Source organism: Fulmarus glacialis, unplaced genomic scaffold (assembly GCF_000690835.1).
Source record: "Fulmarus glacialis isolate BGI_N327 unplaced genomic scaffold, ASM69083v1 scaffold2573, whole genome shotgun sequence".
Taxonomy (NCBI): Eukaryota; Metazoa; Chordata; class Aves; order Procellariiformes; family Procellariidae; genus Fulmarus; species Fulmarus glacialis.
In genome coordinates this window covers 37,134-58,376 of record NW_009204727.1, presented here as the reverse complement: position 1 = coordinate 58,376, position 21,243 = coordinate 37,134, and the positions used below count along the sequence as shown (strand labels likewise).

At 45.0% G+C, this 21,243-nt stretch overlaps 1 protein-coding gene across 1 annotated transcript in view; it reads left to right on the top strand.

The window, feature by feature from the left end:
* Positions 1-21,243, top strand: part of BTBD11 (BTB (POZ) domain containing 11) — a 77,444-nt gene that overhangs the window by 37,877 nt on the left and 18,324 nt on the right. Inside the window, exons 5-11 of the mRNA XM_009575081.1 lie at positions 3,483-3,648; positions 7,044-7,133; positions 10,310-10,411; positions 11,514-11,607; positions 11,717-11,852; positions 13,516-13,736; positions 15,184-15,362. Of these exons, the coding sequence (XP_009573376.1) occupies positions 3,483-3,648; positions 7,044-7,133; positions 10,310-10,411; positions 11,514-11,607; positions 11,717-11,852; positions 13,516-13,736; positions 15,184-15,362 (988 nt within the window). The remainder of the gene's footprint in view (positions 1-3,482; positions 3,649-7,043; positions 7,134-10,309; positions 10,412-11,513; positions 11,608-11,716; positions 11,853-13,515; positions 13,737-15,183; positions 15,363-21,243) is intronic.

Here is a 21,243-nt window from a genome sequence, read left to right as displayed (position 1 = left end):
GAGTCTCCATCCCTGGAGGTATTTAAAAGATGTGTAGCTGCAGTGCTTATGGACATGGTTTAGTGGTGGACTTGGCAGTGCTGGGTTGACGGTTGGACTCGATGATCTTAAAAGTCTTTTTCAACCTAAACGATTCAATCATTCTGTGAATCAACATTATGCAGTTAATGGTGTGAAAGAGGACTTGTGAGCAAATGCAGTGCTGTGGTGGCTTAGGGTTGATTTTTGATGAATTTGGGGTGGTTTTTTTGATTTTTCAGTTTTCATTTTGAAATGCGACTGCTTGGTCTGTGTGCTGTACTGTCTTCCCAGTTGGCTTTCTCCAGTGTTAAAAGTGGTGCTGTGTTCTCCTATTCCGTACTTGTAGTTCCTGATCATTTTTGATCTGCCTCTTCACTGCTTTTTATCTGTACATGTTAAATCTCCTTTTCCTTAACTCATTCATCTCTACGCTTTCTCTGCTGAAGCATCCTCCGTTCCTTTCCTTTGCGTCATGCTCTTGCTTTATTAAACTCCCCAGCTTGATCATTATCCATTTTATTAGTCAACATACGACAGTGGTGGCACCAGCAATGATCTATGTCAAATTTTGCCATATAGTTTCCTTTGCTACGTCCCATAAATCGAGGCTGTAACTCATTCACGATGGGTCCTTTTTGGGGTATAAAAAGGCAGTGGGCCAGTGGTAATGGCACTAAGTTGTGGTTTCTTGCTTTGTGGTACTTGGTCTAGGTCACGTTTTATCGATGGGTCCTTTTTGGGGTATAAAAAGGCAGTGGGCCAGTGGTAATGGCACTAAGTTGTGGTTTCTTTGTGGTACTTGGTCTAGGTCACGTTTCATCAGTGCTGCCCAGCAGCCGTGCAGCTCAGGCACTGCTCTGCGTCCACGTTATTGCTGTAGTGTTTGTACATCTGTAGCATCCCAGAGCCCTTAGACCAAGACCCTTATCCCCCCAGAAGCTTGAGGAGTACTAATTTGCTCATACCCAATATCAGCAGTAATTAATGAGTCCCCTTCCTTGGCTATAAGCAGGTGAACTGACGTACTTTTAGGCGACCAGAGCCAACTCATGGATGAGTTACTTATGGAGAAGTAAGTGATTTCTGAACCCGTGCCAGAGTAGAGATCTGGGCAGCCCATACAGGATAGGTGAGATAGGTCCCTGTTCCTCCTTCCTCCCTTGTGTGGGTGTGCAACCCAGGTTAAAATCTTGCTTTTTTTAAAGAGAAGATTGTCAACTAGTGTTTTGCGTGCACCGAGCTGGGCTGACGTCAGTGAAGCTCTGCCTGTTTCTGCCAGCACTGAATTTGACCCATTTTATTCAGAGTGTATGTTATATACCTCAGTACAAATGATGAAGCAGTGACTTAACACAGGCAGTGATTCATAGTGGCAGACACCTCTGCAGTTCTCAGAGGATGTCTAGATCTTTCCATAGCTGCACTTTGCTGAGGAACCACCTCGTTTTCAGACCAGAGTCATCTGGAAATGGCCAGCTGGAGCAGGGAGGTCCAGACTCTCTCCGTGCACCAAAACCCCCACCACCTAACTTCTGAGCATGCTTTGTCTATGCCGTATGTTAAAGGAGGGCACAGATGATCTCGAGCATCTCATGCTATGGGGGTAACGAGTACCAAATGTTGCTGTAGCTCTTGTGTCAGAAATGTGCCATACGGTGTGAACGTGTTAAAGCCGCAATTGCTCCTGTGGATCTTGGTGTTATTGAGCTCAGCCCTGCATATCTGTGCTGGTTTTGCTTTTTCCTTAAACTTGCTCAGAAACTACTGCAGAAAACTCAGCCTTGCTATGCATTGCTTTCTTCATCTCTGTTGTAGGCCTATTACTGGTGCAGAATCTGTTATTGCTGTTACGGTGTATTTATTGTGACCGAGTGCTGTGCATTAATCTTGCAGCATACTGTTGTCATGAAGCACCATCCTTGTTCCCCTGAGTAATGATACTCCAGGCATACCTTGTTTGCATTCCTAGGACATCAACTTTTTAGCAGTCAAAACCCAAACTGAGCACGTAGAAACAAAATCAGCAAAATATCTGCTGTCTTCCAGACTGGTCGTGGCCCAGCATGGCAGAGAGCAAGCTTGAGCTCAGATGCCAGTGTCAGTACTAAGTCCTGCAGAAGCTTTGATCAAAATTCTTTGTATTTTCCATCTCACTTTCCTTCTTCTGTTGAAAGAGGAAGAGTGGTAGCTATTACTACACTCCACTGCTTCTATATAAACAGCATATTCATTGCATATTACTGTTAAATATTAAGCAGTGTTATATATTTTATAAAGCTCCGATAAAGCATCTTGAAGAAGAAATTTAAATGATAATGATGTGCTGTTTATATTTTTCTTTTGGTTTGCTGCATTTTTTAACATATGAAATAAAAACCAAATATTCGATGTACGTTTGACTTTTTCACTTTTGATCTTTATTTTGTTTTTCATTCATGAGTAGCCCCTCGTTTTCTGACCTAGCATTTTTGGAGAATTAAAGTGATGTTTTTCCAAACAGCCCTTTATCCAAGTTCACACCAAAAGCGCTGTGGATTTGGACTCCACCCTCTGCCCCAGACACTCCTCAGCATGAAAGAAAAGCAAATCTGTCTTTTTAATAAGATGAAACAGAATTGGATAAACATCAGATTGGAATTGCCTGGCTCTCTCTGGAGCTGTAACTTCACATCTTGGCTAAATAACTCCTAGCCCTTCTTCCGTTTGAAATGGATATCTTCAGCAGTTTACAGCTTGGGGATCTTTTGAATAAGACCTTAAAAGAATGACATCCCATCTGTTATGCACAGCCAGCAAGGATTTGTGGTGTTTTGCCATGATTACCTGGCAAGATTGCCTTCTCCTCCCTGATCGCATGGTGCCCTGCTTGCCTGCAGGTGGCCTTGCTTGAGCAGGAGGGTTGGACCAGATGACCTCCAGAGGTCCCTTCCAACCTCAGCCAGTCTGTGATTCTGTGACTGGCACTTACTGCTCCAAAAAGGCTTCCCTGTTACAAGGGCTGAGCGGGTAAGATCCTTGAAGGTGTTTGGAGTGACGTTATTTTCTCTTTGTTGTATTGTCAATGATTATACATCCATTTGATGTAAGTTCAAAGCTTACTGAAGCCACTGAAACTTTTCAGAGAGCAGGGGGACTGGATCACCTTGCCACGCGGAAGGACAACTTGGGGTGAGAATGTGTTGTGCATTGCTTAAACAGGGAAACAAAATCAAGTGAAAGCTGTGCTTTTTTTCCCAATTTTTTATAAAATGTATAACTTGTCCCATGAAAGAGAGACCAAGGGCAATCTCCATTAGCTTGCATTAGCATTTCCCATTCAGCACTTCCCTTGAAACATACAGGTCAAAGGAGAATGAGTATGTACATGACCTACATCCTTCAAAGACAGTATTATTTTCCTAGGGACAGTGAGGTCTGTCCTCTGATTGTCCTCTGAGGGAGTTTATTTCTCACATCCACAGAATCGACGACTGTTTTTGTGCATCTCGTAAACTGGATGCAGTTGCCACTGAAGCGAAGTTCAAGCAGGACCTGGGTTTCCGGATGCTCAACTGTGGCCGAACAGATCTGGTTAAACAAGCCATATCCTTGCTGGGGCCGGATGGGATTAACAGCATGAGTGAACAGGTAACGAGATAGAAACGGAAAGAAGCAACTGTGAAATGTGTGAGTTTTGCCTGCTTATCACAGAAAATGAGCCCCAGCTTTCAGCTAAACATAATCAGGACCTTAATGCTTTCCCTGCATTACTTTGCATTGAGTTAAAGCACCGCCAGTTGAACATCTACGTTAAGTTTAGTCTTTGCGAGTTGTGTTGATTTGTTGGTACTGAGGTAGCTCAGCATGAGGGCGAATGCGTCCCCTTAAGTCTTCTTAACAGTGAACTGAGTTGGCTGAAGCCAGAAGGAGATCCCAAGAGAGCTTAGCATTGATCTGAGTACTTAAAACTGCTTCAATGCCGTGAACAGTGGTGTGGGGCAGGGCTTTGTGAGGTGAACGTTCTTCCACTGAACACTGCCTTGGGGTCTGCAGTGCTTGTCACGTGCACCACCAAACCCCGGCAGGAAATGGTTAATCGCTGAGTCTTTAGTTGAGTCGAGCCCAGTTTGAACTGACCTTCCAGACGTGAAAATCTCTCTGCAATGTCACCACTCCATTAGTCATTGGAGCCAACATCCACTCACTGAGGAGCCTAAATTTCCCTGGAGTTACATCTCCATGAGGCTGGTGGTTGTGTCCAGGGATAAACCTGCCTCCTTGGCTGCCTACTGGCAGCAGTCTGTTGGACTGTGATGCTCACCAAGGTGGTTCCTCCTTCCCAGAGGGAAACGATGGCCACAGATATTACCATTTCCTTTTGAAATGGAGTTTCCTGAATTTTCTGGTGCCCCTAATGAAAGTGTCACTGCATGTTCTCAGAGCTGTGACATCCCCTTTGGCAAGAGGCAGGTGGCTGCCGCCCCTGAGGTGGTCGTTTGGGACAGGAGCTGGGTTGTAAGTGGGTTTAGGTGCTCTGAGATGAAAGCTGCTCTGGGAATGTGAGTTATGTTGCTGTTCAGGAGCTTCAGTCTGAGTCAATATTGTGGATTTGTTTGAGAAGAGCTTTAGAAGAGAGCAGTACTCCTCCCCAAAAAATAGTATCGGAGAGCTCATTCCAAGGTTCATACATGATACTTTTTAAAATTATTATTATTTTAAGTTAGTCTGAACCTGGAAACTTTTCACAGTATATTTCCTCTGTCCTCCAGGCTGAAACCTGGGAACATTCTGGCTTGATTCATGAAAGTACCTAATCATATGCTTAACTCTGAACACATGCTTACATCCTATTTGAATGAAAGTTAAGCCTGTGCTTAAATGCTTTGCTGGATCAAACATCTCACATCTTGTAGGATCCCACATCCTGCAGGACAGACCCCTAAGTGATATAAGGCTGAAAGAAAAAGAGCCATTTTTTATTTTGTCAAAAGCAAAATGTCCTTTGCATTGATTGTACATGTTGTTACCATGTTCCTGTGTGTGTATCAAACACTAACGATGGGCTCATTAAAAGTCCATTCCTCTCACGTGCAAAGAGAGGGGGCTGGGCGATGCTGCAGGGCAAGGCTGGGGGACCAGCAGAGGCAAAAGCAGCAGGGACAGCAGTGCAAGAGGAGGGGAGGTTAGAAACCTCATTAACTCTTTAAAGCCCCGATACTGCAGCATGACATTCTGGGCCCCTTCTAGTCAGTGGTAAGTCCTTCTTCAGCTTCAGCAGGGCCAAAATATCCTGTGTGGTCTCCAGGCAGACTCTTTGCTCTGGGCGTTGCTGTGGGGTTCTTCGCCACTGCTGCCCACGTGTTGCATCTTGGCAAGGGGGAGCCCCAGCATGGGGTTTTCAAATTCTTTTCTTCGGATCTGATTAGACCCCTTGTGCTAAACACTTGATTTAATTATCGAATGACGCCACTTACAGAAATTGAAATAATAGTTGAAGGAACATGTATTTAGTTTTAACCTGCCATCCCATCCCTGTGTTTCAAGGCCCAAACCCAATTTTTTGTAATTCTCACGGTCCTGTTTGTTCCTGTAGTGTTTATTGACTGCGAAAGGAAATGTTTTGCCACTGACTGTAGCTGAAGTAGTTGCATATTCTCTTTGCAAGTAACTTCAAGTCACCCAAGAACTCTCCTTGCCTGGGGTGAACTTGTTTTTTCTTAATAATAGCACGAGGTCCCAAATGCTTATTCCCTTACTCTGTATCTCCGTAAGTACACTGTGGATTTGATCCTGTGAAATGCTCAATGTGTTTTAAGTGGGCTCTTAAGTACCTTGCGGGGATAAACCTTAATTTATATTTTCTCTGCAAGGGCAGCCCTTCCATACCTAAGCACCCACTACCTTTAGCCCTGCATGCAAACAGGAGAAATGGGGTAGTTCAGCAAAAATAGTGATGCTGGGCTCTTGCTAGGAAGAGTGGTGTCATGGTTCTGTGTCTGGCTGCGCTGGCACCTTCAGTTTCTCTGAAAATAATTGCACTTCACAGCAGTGCTCAGGTTAAACAGCAAACAGGCTATCATCTGACAGCAAATTTACCAGGGGACCTGAAGGTAGGCTATCAACATGCATCAGAGGTAGCTGCGTGCTGCGGTAGATTTACTGCAAAACAACTGGTGGCTGTTGATCAACACCCCCTACTGTATTTAATAAGCAGCTTTTTCTGTTGCAATTTATGGTAGATTTAATGATTTTTGCATGGTTTCATCTGGACTCATTATCATAGCCCCAGTAATACTTACCTTAAGGGAAATGGTGATCAGCTGCAGCAGGTATTTCAGATTAATACAAGTTGCATTGTGGTGGTTCTGTGCAGTGAAGGGTCACTTAATCTACTTTTCCTCCAAACAGGGCCATGTTTTTCTAGAATAAGCAACTTGCAACAATGCTGCCTGGCATTTCATTTAAAATTAAGTCCTTGTTTGCTAGGGAGAGCTGTGCAAAGCCTTTACATTCCCAGCCCCTTACGGTATCCGTGTTGAAAAAGCTGTGCCCGAATCTAACCTATCTTAAGAGGAGCTTGGGATGTTTTTAAAGGCTCTTTCGGTAATTAAAAAGATAGATTTTATGAAACTGTGATCATAGAAAACTGAATAGAATTGTTGTCATTTTAAAATACTAGTGGAAATACGTTTGCTTTGATAAAAACATTTCTCTACTGGGCCCCCAAAGACAAAGATGCTCAGTTTAGTATGTGAAGATGGAGATGAGGCTGACAAGCCTAGTTTCCCTCACCGTGCTGAGGATGCCGAGGATAACATGAAAAAAACCCAGTCAACACAAGTGACAACAAAAATGGAGATTTTACAAAAATGGTTGGCTTTTGCTAGTGTGAGGGGCATGTCTGTAACAGAGGTAATGGCTTTTGTTAAATACATACTGCTAGTCTTGATAATATATTCTTAAATAATTGTTTAAAAAAATCGAAGAGAGTTCTGTGTTAAATGTGTCAATTCCTTTGTTTTTTAACTCCAAAAAATGACTAGGGCATGACTCCACTGATGTATGCTTGTGTCAGGGGTGATGAGGCTATGGTGCAGATGCTGCTAGATGCTGGAGCAGATCTGAATGCTGAGGTGAGGACTTTTTGTTGGTTGTATCTCTGTTCTGTTATTTGTTTACGTCTTAAACTACCCCCTGAAACTGTAGCAGAGGGAAAATGCCAAGAGTTAAAAAGAAAATATATTTGTCTTATCCTGGACGGCACCACTTGAAATGAATAGTGAAATCAAACTGCATTAGGTTAACATTGGGATTCACTGCACAGAAGGGGTCAAGTCATCGGACTTATCCCACAGGTAATATTGATTTGGTTGTGTTTGCACACTGCAAGTGAATACAGGCATTAGCACTAGCTCGGAGCACAGCTCTAGTGGTATTGGAAGGACTCCCTGAATCTCAGCTGAGTTAAAATGAAGGGGGTAAAAGAAATACCTGTCTGATAACTGCCAAACCTTGAGCATTTCTATGCATTGGGATGTTCCAGCAAAGAATCCCCAGCACACAAGTGCAACGTAGGTTTGTTTTGTTTTACAAAGTGCCTTGGGCTAAAAACTGTTGGATGAGGAGCTTGAAGCTTCCAGAATATAAACGTCTCTGATCAATGCACATCACAAACTTATACAATCTGTCCACCAAACAGATTGTGGTCCGACTCTGTGCGGTGCAGGTATGTACGTTTTTAAAGAGCCGTCTGAAAATCTGCGGAAGAATTATTTGTTAATGATTCCAGTTTCAATTTGTTGAGGTCATGAGTAAATTAAGCTGTCTGCTTCACTTATCTGTGTTCCATCTGTTCTGTTTGGACTTGAGCGAGCTGATAAATTGTAGTTGGTGCTTTCAGCCAGACATTTTGCACTTTTAAAAAATCTAATTTAAAAGTAGAAATGGATGTCACCTGTGAGAGACTGATAGTTGTTACTATCTGATTGCTGCTTGGTGGCTTATGTGAAATCAGCTGATGATTTCAATTCCCCAAATTCAAGGACACCACCCTCAAGAGCTGGCAATGATTGAGTACTTGAACCCTTGTTAGCACTCTTGATAGGCACACCAAAGACTGGAGCCTGCCCAAAGATGGGCATGGAGACTGATCTCTCCTTTAACCCTGCCTGTGGCCCAGAGGCGAGATGACATTATTTGTTCCTAGGACAAGTTTTCATTTGAAGCAGTCCTCCCAATTGCTCCAGTAATCTTCCAGACTTGAACCAAATGCAAATTTAAACAGTTTTGTCTTACTGAAACTGCTGACATCTGAGAGAACAGTTCTAGTGAGGAATGTGAACCTCCCGGATTCATTTCTGTAGAGTGTTTGCTCTAAAATCAAATGAAAACACTTTGGGAGAAGAACTGTGAATAATTATGGTGTGCAATTAAAAGATGATTTGTGCACACCACAACCAACTGTGCAAATTGGGCCATTATGGCAAAAAAAAAGGCAAATCAACCATGAACAAAAATAAATACTCTGTCAGGTGCCTCCATCATTTTCCCCCTTTCACTTTGCAAATCAGTTATATATATATGTTTCCAAAAGTAGCCTGAAATGCTGGGTGCCTCCCTTTTTGATTGCCCATCTTTAGCGAAAATGGACTCATTTCCAGATGTGCCGAGAAGCTGCAATTTGCTGTGGAGTCAGTGGGACCTGTAGCTGCTCAGCAAATCTCCACTGAGGCCTTAAAAGCCCAGTCAACCGCAGGTCTTTTGCAAACACTGTGTCAACTGAAAAGAACTCTAACCAAAAAAAAAGGAACAAAGGAGTTAAAATGACTTCATTTCCTTTGCCGCTTGCCGTGGGCTGCCCCAAACAATGGTGGGAAACCATGCTGGAGGAGGAGCTGGATGCGTTCACTGAACCGAGACTGCCCATCCTCACCCTCCGCTGCTCTTGCTCCCCAGCCTAAACCCCAAGGCTCAAGCTGCTCAAGTCTCTTCCTTCTGAGCAATCCCAGACCTAAAGAAGCCCCATGCCTGTGCTCAGACACCAGCACACTTCTCCTGTTGGCACTTTGAGCTCTCTTTTTGGCAAATCTGGGCAATAATTGCCATGTGCTGGTGCAGATCCGCTCCTCTGGCAAGCTGCAGGATCTGCATGGGCTCTTCAGATTTTGCCCTCATCCCTGTTCTTGGGACTGAGGGCCTGGTCGTGTGCTTCTAGCAAAACACTGCATGTGGCGCTTGGAAATGCGAGCTGCTAATCAACCGAGCATTTAATAACTGGCTCTGCTCCCCTACATGGATAAAAGTACTTCAGACAAGGTAGCGAAAGCATAGCTGGCTGATGAGACAGAGATGGTGCATCTTTTACTCTGATTTTAGTCCTCCTCTGAAGATCAATAATAAGATTTTGAATTTTAGTGTCACACCATCTGAGTGTGCAGTCTCGAATTGCAAATGTTCATTAGATTTTACCATCTCTGTGAACCTCGTCAATATTAATAACCCCATCTTTAAGACAGGGAAACTGAAGCAAGGAGTGGTTATTCATCTTCCCCAATGTCTACATTAGAAGCACCAGGCACTAAGGCGTAGAAAATGGAAGGAGCAATGTGGAAAAAAACATTTTGTTTTCTAAGGATATAGTTTGCATCTCTTTTAACTGTCACCACCCTGCTCTTTTAACTCAACTCAGACAGAAGACAGCCGTAAAAAGGAGTTTTCTTAAAACATCTCTGAAATGCCGCTTTGCCCCATCACTTCTCAGCTGTCTTTTTTCCTCCCGTGGGAGAGGAGGAGACTGGAAGCATATCTGTGAACTCTAGCGTAGGGCTTGTGATGTGTCTTCCATGATGGCAGTAACGAAAGTCATGCTGATTTATTTGGAAAGAATTTCTTTGGGCCTGGAGCAATCACAAGACCCGGGGCTGTTCATACGCTGTCTGGAGAAGTCAGTGGGAGCGGTCCTTAGCTGTAAGCGTCCTGCTCCGTCCCTGCTTCCCCAGTGTGTGCTGCTGTAACCAGCTGTGGATGTTTGACCTTGTGCAAAAGTATCTGGTGGCCAGTGGTTTAGATGGAGCTACAGTAGTTGGTAAAAAGACTTCATTTGGTATGAACTCTATTCAAGCTGTCAAATCAGCATGAACACTTTTAATATTGAGAAAATTTTTGCAGGAAAAAAATGAAGCCAATCATTTTATAAAGCACCTTTCCCAGGTTTTCTATTTCACTTACTCCCTCACATGCCTGGCTTTCAGGCAGGTTGAATTTTATTACGTATAGCTCTTTAAAAAAAATAACTTTAATTTGTTTGTAGGTTGTCAGTACTGCTCATAAATACCCATCCGTCCACCCTGAGACCCGCCATTGGACAGCTCTGACATTTGCTGTGTTGCATGGACATATTCCTGTAGTTCAGGTATTATTGTATTTCCCTACCTGCATCTCATTCTTTTGTTTCTCCTCTTCAGTTCTAATTACATTCATCTCAAACCAGTATCCTCTTGTCATACTCATATTGGTTACTTCTGCTTTTTCTAGAGTGTACTGATATATAATAGACCTATTATATAACGAATATGGTGTTCAAACCTTAACCAATATGAGGTTTAAATAGGACAATTTTAAAGCAAAGTTGCACCAAAGAAAGTCTGACAACTCCTTGTGCTCCTTCCTGACCACTTGTTTTATATGTTTGTTTATTCATTCATTACACTTTCTTACACGATAATACTCTAGCAGACACAAAACTGCTGTCTTGGTGGGGAAGAGGTGGACAACAGCCCTTGTGCTGCTCCAAAGGGGGAGAAGCACTCGCTCTCCTTACCCCAGCGAGGCGTCGCGTGCAGGTTCTGTGTTTTGGCATCTCAAAAGTCGAGAAGGTTTATTCTTCAAAACAGCTGTGTCTATGGCACAGTTAATGAAGTGCCAAAACTGTGAAGGCCTCGAGGCAGAAATGGCCAAGGGGGGGCTGGAGCGCAGGCTCCATCCTGCTCTCCTTGGCCACTTTTGTTTTCAGCGTTGTTGTTATTTACGTAGAAGTGTCCCCGATGGAGATCACAGCTTTGGGACTGCGATTGGTTCTTAAGAATTGCCTTTCTTTTGGCCATGTCTTTATATAAAAGGTGGAGGCAATTGAAATCCGATCCATTTTAGGATGGTGCTGGGCTTCTAGAAGACCGTGAAGGAAGGATGCTTGTCGGGTGCATTTTCAGTATTTCCATCTTCAGTGCATTACTTCCTAACACTGACCTTACCCCATTTCCCATTCAGAAACACTGGGTTACACTTTTTTGGCTCTGAAGTTGGACACTAGTGCTCCTGGTGTCTGGCAGCGTAAAATGAGCAAAAAAGGAATCAATTTGCCTCTGTGAAACAATGGGCAGAGTTTGCATGTCACTTGTTTCCATCGTATCTGGTTTGCAGATAACAAGAAGCATTAGACTCTCATTTGTCACTGTTCATGAACTCTGAAGGCTGTGATACCCCCAGTTGCTCTAAATGGTGAATTTTCTTTCTAGCTGTTGCTGGATGCTGGAGCAAAGGTAGAAGGTTCCTTGGAGCATGGAGAGGAAAATTACTCTGAAACTCCTTTACAGTTGGCAGCAGCTGCTGGTAAGGACTTTCTCCTCCCACTGTAATAAATTCTTCAGTTGGGATCTGTGGTTTAGGTGAGCAAAAACTGGATTTTAAAAGAAGTAAAAATGCATCTCTTGACTTGCAGGAAATTTTGAACTGGTCAGTTTGTTGTTGGAGCGAGGAGCTGACCCCATGATAGGAACAATGTACAGGAACGGCATTTCCATGACTCCACAAGGTGACATGAACTCTTTCAGTCAGGCTGCTGCACATGGACACAGGTAGAGTGGGAACAAGTCTAGTGGCATCCTTCAAGTGCTTATTTTTTGCCTGGGCATCCAGTTTGAGCAGACGGGTGAAAGATCTGCATGAACAATTGAACATGCCACCAACTGAGCAGAGATGTAAGGCTTTTTGCTAGCATGTGAATTTAACCGGTTGGTGGTACAAGCTGCTTTTTGATAGCTGATTTAAAAAAAAAAGGAAGGGGATTCCTCGTGGTGTGTTGCAATGCGATGTTTGTTAAATGGTAGATGATGTGATGGCAGAAAGGGAATGCCAAAGACATTCCTTCTGAATTTCTTGTTGACATATTTCTCAGGTTTGGGGTGGATTGTGTCTGTACTGCTGCAGCCTTAATTGTCGTTGAACAGAGTTTCTGCATCTGTGTTTACTGTAAAGTCCTGTGTGCCTTAATGTTGTATGTATGCTGCAAATTTACAAAAAAAAGTTATGAAATGAGCACCTGGCATGCATGTTCTTGCAACGCTCAGGAGTTGACTGCAGTGTAATGGATTAGTATTATGATCTTCACATTCCTACTTTTCTGATTGTAGCCATCCAGAGGAACATAGATACAGGTTAGAGACAGTACCTACCGTCTGTTTGCTTAGAGACGAGCTGCCAGTCTAACAACATGCTAACGGCATGTCAGGGCGGGTTCGCACAACGCTGCCCATCTGCAGCCTGCGAGGGATCCCGGGGACAGAGAGGACAGTTTGGTTATTGGAGTCTCATGCTCACTGCCCCGGCCTTGCTGCCAACCAGCGTGAGTGGGAGCCGCATGCCCGAGGAGGACCTGGGGCTCTCCTCAGCTTGGCTGCTGGCTGTGCATGTCGCAGGCCCTGGCTCTTACGTTCCTACCTGTACACCACTCACGCACAGTCCCTCCTCCTTCCCTCTCTGCCCCAAATTTGTTTAGGACACGCCGTGCCCCGCTGTCACCCCATGCTGGGGTCTGAGCAGGTGCAAGGAGGATGTCCGAGTACGAGGGAGGTGGGATGGGAGCCAGCCTGGTTTCTTGTCTCACAGCTGCAGAAACCAAGAGCGACTCTGTTGAGATTGATGAGGTTACGCTGGTACAAACCTGAGGGCACCAAGTCTCTGAGTTTGGGCTTTGCTATTTGATGGCCCAGCTTTGCAGAGTAGTCCCAGATGTGCTCGAACCTGCCCTGACTGGCCTCGTTGAATGTCTAGCTGCTCCAGCTTTCCCAGACTGCTTTGAGTGTTAATCGAGTGGTGGTGCTTTTGGTAGCTCCAGGCAGCTCCCTTCTCAAGTGGCCTCCGTGGTGAAAGTCCTGAGAGCTTGTCCAGAGGCACCTCAGCCTTCCCTGATTGTGGGAAGAAGTCCTGAGTCACGTTTAGCTCATGGGTCTCTGTTCCCACGAGATGCCGCCACTCGTGCGACATCTGTACGGTTCCTGTCATGACAACAGCATCTTGTAGATGTGGCCCAGGTAGTGCAGGTGGGCTAGCAGGAGCGGTGACTGCCTCAGGTCTGCTCTCAGCTGGTCCTGCCATTAATTGGAGTGATTTCCTGGATAGGTGTCTTAACTTGCCATGTCGCAGCAAGTATCCCAGGCACAATGAAAGCCTAGCCGCTGATTCTGCTCTCCTGCCCTATCTTTCCCTCTATCCCTCTCTCTGTCATGCTGTGATTGACAGGAACGTCTTTCGTAAGCTGCTTGCTCAGCCGGAGAAGGAGAAGAGCGATATTCTGTCGCTGGAAGAGATCCTGGCGGAGGGGACAGACTTGCCCGACTCGGCAGCAGCTCCGCTCTGCGCCAGCCGCAACAGCAAGGCCAAGCTGAAAGCCCTGAAGGAGGCCATGTACCACAGCGCCGAGCACGGCTACGTGGATGTGACCATTGACATACGGAGCATAGGTCAGTCCCAGCGCCCTCTTCTCTCCCTCTGGGGAGGGACCACTGTAAGAAACACATCTCCGTTGACGGGCTGTTGCTTAAACCGACCACAGTTGCATCTTCCTCTGCTCCTGTGGAAGCAGAAGGTGATGGGGGATCTGGCAGCCCATTTTGGCTCCACAGCGTACCCCTCTCGGGGGCCACTGGCACTGCAGGCCAGAGTGGTTTCCACCAGCAGCCATCTTCACTGGTGCTTGGCAGAGCATTAGCTAAGGCTCTGGGGCAGTGTTCAGCTCCTGCAGGACACCTCCAACAGCTCCTCTTTTGCACTCTGCTCTCCACAAAGCACTCCACCATTAAAACATATTTATTTTCTGAGGTTTGTGTGCCTCGGAGAGCAGGAGCAGGGAACTGGCTTCTAAGTGTGGTCACTGTGCCAACGCGGGGCTTGAACATCATACCAGCCTGTTGGGAAATCGCTTCTGCCCATGGCAGGGTGGCTGAGGAGCGCGGAGGGGAATCAGTCTGGACTGTGTGTTTACCATCTCCGCTAATCTGCCTTCAGAGAGAGACCTGGGTGCCCGGCCTGCCTCTGCGAGGTGCGCTGCTCCAGCCCTGGAGACGTCCGGGGTGGGTCGGGGCATGCGGTGGTCTGAGCGGTGGCTCGCCGGGTGGGCTGAGCAGGCTACACACCGGGTGATGGGGGAGAGGAGAGGGATGGAGCTGCTCTCCAGGCGCTGGACATTTGCTGAAGTGGAAGGAAAAACCTTTTGTAGCCAAACGCCAGGCTTGTGTTTCCTCCCACTCCGTTCTGCAAGAGCAGAAACTAGGTCACCTCCGGCCTAGTGCCTGCAGAGGTACATTAGCTCTGCGTGCTTTCTTGCTCAGTGCATGGGAGCAGTTCCCTTTAAGTTCCTGGAGAGTGGTTCTGCCACGACAAACTACTTGAAAGGGCTGATCTGCTTAATTTGCCCAGTGCTGTTTAGGGAAAATAGTAATGATCAGGAGAGGACATGGGGTAGCACTAGAAGGAAGATTTAATCTGAAGACCACCAGTTTGAATCCAGGTGGGTAGTGACCAAAATCATTTTTTTTTACCATTTAATGGCTCTCCAAGGCCACATACAAACAAATGAGCGAGTGTAAATCTAGTTTCCAAAAGGCTTTTGCACCACAGAGCGCCAGAGCAATTACCACAAATTGGCAGTCTCAGCAGAGAAGCAGAAGGCTAGATGAGCAGAGAGACCACAGTCTTCTCTTAGCACTTCGAGGACAGCCCCTATGCATTAAGTCTGGGATGTCCTGATAACCACCAGCCTCCTCAATCGGGGATAAATAGGAGTTTGATTTCTAGGGTTATTTGGCAGCTTTTGCTTAAAACCTTAAGGTTAACATAACTAAAGGTAAAAAAAGCAGAAGGATACATCTTTCTCTGAAGCTGGGAATGAGCTCTGTCCTCCGTCCGTAGGTGTTCCCTGGACGTTGCACACATGGCTGGAGTCCTTGCGCACATCCTTCCAGCAGCACCGACGACCTCTCATCCAGTGCTTGCTAAAGGAATTCAAGTCCATTCAGGAAGAAGAGTACACAGAGGAGCTCATCACACAAGGGTTGCCTCTGATGTTTGAGATACTGAAAGCCAGCAAGGTAGGATAAATTATGCGTTTTAAAGGAATCAACCTCATTCCCATCCTGTAAGACACAAAGCTTGCAATACTGTTTTTGCACAGCTGTCCCAAAGCTTGTTTAGATTGTATAGGATTATTATTATTTGTATTACCTATCTCAAGGTTTTTTCACTGTGGAAGCATGGGTTAAAAACACACAAGCTAATCACATCTCCTGCTAGAACAGCGTAATACTGATGCTAACAATAAGCTGGAGAGACAACAGAAGCTGATGCATGGTGGTGAAATTAAAGTCAAAAGGGTCACTGCAGTATGGCAAGAGATGTTGATAACCAAACCAACCCAAAGAGTAACTTTACCCAGCTTGTTTTACAGGACCGTACACTAAAGCTTATATTCATGTTTGGTTTGGATTTCTTTAGCCTCTCACATGACTTTCTGTTCCCTTCATGTGGGATTTGGATTCTTAAACTTGTGGGGAGACTGGTTTCTACAGGCACACAACAGGATAATTTTTTAAAATCTTCTGTGTGAGTGTTTGTACTTGCAGCCTCCCCAGATTTATTCTTTCAGCTGACATTTTCTTAGCCAGACAAAAATCAGACTAACAAAACCTTTTGAGGGAGGTACCATTGGGTATGCAAATATAATAGCAAAGGGGATGATCATGGGACAGGCAAGGAGAGGAAAATGTCTTAACTAGTGAAGGCTGGATACTTCCTTTTAAAACTTGTTATAACCAACAGTCTCTTCTCTACCGGTCCCCCTGACAGTCAGTCGCTCCCAAGGAGTGCCCAGTCAACTTTACTGTTACCGGAAAATAATTTTAGTGATGAAAAGTATCAAAAGGATTTGATTGCTGTTCTTTTTTCTTATGCACCACAATACATGTTGTTACAGTCTTCTAATTGTTTAACTGGGAAGTAAGTAACATTTCTCACCCAACTCCACGTGTAACGGCAAGGAGCAAATAATTCTTAGCACCTCCAGCAATATCCTAAATAGTGTGAAAAGGGAAGAGGTTCTGGTGCTCAATACTAAAAGGTTCCAGACTTAGTACAGCTAGGGAAAGCCTACGTGGATTTATTTCTTGTATTCTGCTGCAAAAGAGGGCTTGGACTACAGTCCCAAGCAAATCCTGAACATTTGTTCTGGCAATTGTCCTGATTTTTGCTGCCACGAGCCTTCCCTTTGTATTGGATGGGTATTTATGGAGAATATTTGAGATAGCTTTTAGGAAATCATTCCAAATCGTAGGATTTGTAGATTCCTTGTTCTGAACTCACTTGGGTTAATGTATGTTCATCCAGAAATTACTAGCAAGGTGCTTAATCTCTAACAGAGATTAAGTTTAGGCCTTGTAATCTAGGATGAGGGATGGCTTTAATTACTCTTCTCCTGGGTGGCTGAAGTCAAAGCCAATGATCATTGTTAGAATACGTTATTTACATAGGATTATACCTTTGGGACATGGTAGACTGGGACTTCCAGAGTCTCTTGTAGGAGACATGGAAACAAATAAGACTGCTGCCTTCTGCTTTGGGTTCACTTAAGACCTAAAATGTGGAGGGGTGAAACAACTGAAATACCACAAAAAATCCTACACAACAAAGAAGAAATCTGTGCTGATCTTTATTCCTGCCTCTGGGCCTAGGGGAGCTGCCTGTCTTCACTCTTCATGAGCATGCATATTCACACACACACACACACACACACTGCTTCATATTCTTAGAAAAATAATTAATCATTCTGGGACACTGTAAGGGTTTACAAGTTGTCTGCAAATGCCATGAATTATTGCGGCAGTCTTGTCCAAACGGCCTCTCACAAAGCTCTCCCAGACAGAAGTGAGGACAGACTCTATGCAACCCTTTGGAAGGAATCAAAATAAATTCATTTGTAGGAGAATGAGCCAATAAAAGTTCTGCCTGGTCACTCCATAGAAGGCAGCCGAGGAAAGCTGAGATTCAAAGGATCTTCTGTTCCCCTTCTCTGGAAGGGCTGAGAGCAGAGACTGTTCTTCATATATACCCACAGAATGGAAATCTCCTTTAAGAGGTGCAGAAGGGCCGTAACTGTGGTTCACATCCCTCTCTTTCCACAGCAAATTGTAAAGCTCGGCATTTTGTACAGCTGTGGGGAGAGGAGTTTGACTTGCTGACATGGACATCCTTTTCCCTGTGGGCTGGGAACTTCGAGAGAGATTACGACTCTTGCTAAACATCGCAGTCTGGCCCAGTACATTTCCTTAATGAGTTTTTCAGGGCGAAAAGAGTAAAATAAGCAACTAGGAAGCACAGAACCACTTAGCATTTCTTGGCTGATGTGAAACAAGATGTCCCATTTGCTACATATTGTGATGCTCAGTATATTTTAATTGCATGGCAACTTACACCTAATAGAAATGGCATTTTGCGTTCCTATAAATAGTTCCAACTATCCTGTAATCTCAGAACAATTTACAAATATTAATGAGTTGAGATGTGGAAGAAGATCTTACCCTCCCTTTACAAACAGGGAAACTGAGGTAATTAAACAGGCAGATTTTCAGCACCTTGTAGAGTGACAGTATCGGCCACAGAAGCTGTGACAACGTGGATAAGCCAGACAGCAATTTGTAATTTGAGTAATTTGGCCAGAGAGACTCTCCAAAAATCACATAGAAACATAGGGCAGGTCTCAGAGTAGAAAGCACGCCTTCTGCCCCCACCTTCTACTTTGCACTGTTGGACAAAATGTTCTTGCAGGTTCCCGGGCTGTGCAAAAAGGCGAGATTCTACAAAAATGAAAAGATTAAAGAAAAAATAACCAATACCTACAAGAACGCCATCAGATATATGGAATCCCTTTTGTCTTTTAGATGTTTTTCAAATGCCTGTTCCTAGAGGATCCAGATGTGAGGGTTTATGTGAGAGCTCTGCCACCAGCCAGCACTGATGCTGGTGTCCGGCAGGTTGGCACTCCGCTCCCATTTTTGTGCTGGGACACTGACAATAGAAATGAAAATAAAAATAAAATTTGCAGAAGTCCTGATGCTGGAACACAGAATGGCAATAAAAATTGGGAAATCAGGCAAAACTGGCTGAGCTGAAGTCCCTAGTTCTATTGCCTCTCTTCAAGCTGTGAAATAAGTGGGGGAGAACAGCGAATAGATTGCACGTTGGTTGTTCGCTGCTGCACTAAAGCCCTGGAGGAAGACTTCCAAAAGCACAAATGAAGGTTCAATACCCAGCTCCTGGTGGCTTCCAGTGGGACACGGCGCTTTCATTTCCTTTCATGCCTTTAAATGTCTTTATCAGCTGCACCATTGAGAATTGGATGGAGAGCAGAGAAATGGGAGTATTTCCATGCTGGCGAGGCAGAGGTGCGAGAACAGGCAGAGAATCGCTCTGCTCCTGCTGTCATGCAGTGAGCTTGGGTCATTACCAAACCAAAAACCAGAGATGAGGTACTCTGGAGAAAGCAGCATCGGTGGAAAGGACATGGAGAGCTTGGTTTAAGGCACTTTCCCAAGAGCAAGCAAAACTCAATCCAGGAAAGCTCTGATACTAAAACTGTCAATGACTTGGTGATGGTGGATTTGGGCCACCAGATGAGGAGGAAAGGCACTGCCATTTTGGGATGGATTGAATCTCTTTGGCAGACAAGCATGCAAACATAGCCTGCTAGAAGTGATTTGGACAGGGCTGCGTGAGACGAAAGCCGGAGAGACACTTCTGGGAGTGAGTAGCCCTGAGCTAAACTTTAGCTGCTGCATAGAGCAGATTTGAGTCCCTCAAAGCTAAGATGACACTGGAGATCTTGTTACAGAAGAAGGATAGGAAGATGCAACTGAATTCCTGCCTGTTGGTATCTGTGTTGTGTTCTTCGTGGCCTGGAGAAACCCCCAAATTTTCACTGGAAGCTCTCCTTTGCCTCCAGCCGAGGTTGATATTTGCTTTGCCTGAGCTTGGCTCTGAGCTGGATTGCCCTCCTGCCCCATGTCGGACGACCATATTTGCCTGAGGTGTGGATGTGCTTGAGAGCTGGCCACGGCTTGGAGATTGGGCCCCCCCAAATAGAGACTTTTAAAAGAGCTGTGTGGAGGCACCCAGATCTGCAGGCTTGTAGTGCTTGAGGTGGGGCTCACAGGTCAGCTCTACCATTTTTGCAGGGAGTTTCTTTTGAGGATAACGTGCTGAATGTGCGGGATGCTTCTTTGTCCCCTGCCTGTGAAAATCCTGGAGCTGTTTCAGATTGCTCTTGACATTTCCACAACCTGGAAAGAGAGAGACTCAAAACCACAACCTTGGAAGTTAAACACATCTGGCCTTTGGAGGAGGTTGGTTTTAGATTTCCACTCTGGAGCTCAGCATGAGCTTGAATTGTCATTAAAATCACCCAGCTCCATCCATGCAGACAAGCCAGCACCGCTGCCAGTAGTACGAGGTTATGAGCCAGTTTCATCCACTGCTTTTTCTGTGTACAGCAATTTAGATCAGATTGTCCTTGGCCTAGTTTTTTGAGAAAAAAGACAGGCTTTTAATTCCAAATAATCTCTCTTACAACTTTCTCCCTTCCCCCCGAAGTATGGGTGAGGAGCTGCTATTTGCCATTACTTTGGATGCTTTGTGGGCACGCATCTCTGAAGTGTGTGTGTTAGTCCCCATGTGCATTGAGAGCACGTGCTGAAGCACATGGAGTCTGAAACTCCACCTGGCACTGGAGGTGCTTCACACCAGGAAAACTTGGCTAAGGACTACGAGTATTCCTGCTAGTGTATTGTCCAAGACAAAATCAGCTTGAAAAGTCGTGGGAGGGGTCCTTCATTGCCCTTCCTCAGTTGCGTTCTGCAGCTTTCTCTTCATCCTTTCCATCAGTAACAAGGTAGTTTATTTAAAATAAATAGCGAGGTGTTGATCGCACTGTGCAGCCAGCCTTGTTGAAAGATGCAGGAAACTACTTTGCAAAGATGTTTCCTCAGAATTCGAAATTCCTGCAGAGTTTCACAAACTCTACAAATTGCATTGCTGCCTACAGGCAGCTGAAGAAAGCTGCAGGCGTGCGCAGACTCTTTGGGAAGGCTGAGCTGTTTGAATAGCAGCCATCAGTCTGGTATTGACAGTTATTGAGAACAAATAACAATTCAAAACAATAACCAGTTTTTAAAATTCCAAAAGGATTCAGGCTTGTGGATGTCTTGAGAAACCTGGCCTATATAATTTAAAAGCCAAAGTACTCTTTCAGCAGTGACTTAGAATCCAAAAACTCTTAGAAAGTAAAGTTTGGGGTTTTTTTAAAATATATCTTTTCAGAAATAGCAGCATGTAGCCTCTGTCACAGATGCAGTAACTACTGAAAAAAAAAGTTCACGTCTCCAACAAACAGAAAGCAGCAGGAAAGGCTGAAACACCTGCCTGTTCTGTTGCAGCAAAATATTCAGAAGCTGAAGCTTGAGGTGGGCATCCTGTTTCTTTATTGCTGTGGTCTTTCTGGATTTAATTCCTCTAAAACAAATGTCGGGAGAGGTTCCTCAAAGAATGTCGACAGACTCAGCTTGTGCGTCTGTTCTACAAAGTCCAGGCACGGTGGTCAGCAAACATCAGCTTTCCCCCTAGGTCTGCACGTGACCTAGAAAGTGACCCTGGAAGATGAAGGCGCTAGAAAATTCCCCTTTTTGTCCCTTGCTTCACGATGGGCTGAAGTGAATATTTAAGATGGGCTTGAATGAAGCTGTGTTTTGCTGTATAAAGCCAGACTACCCTGTTCTGCAGGAAGGGCTTAGGTTAGAGGGGAGAGGTGAACCCTGTACGGCACACGGGCGGGCATCGGGTCATGCTTAGCTCCTAGGGGAAAGCCCTCCCTTGGGACTACGCTGTGCATGTTTCTCCTGCCTGGAGACGGATCAGGAAAGACCCCTC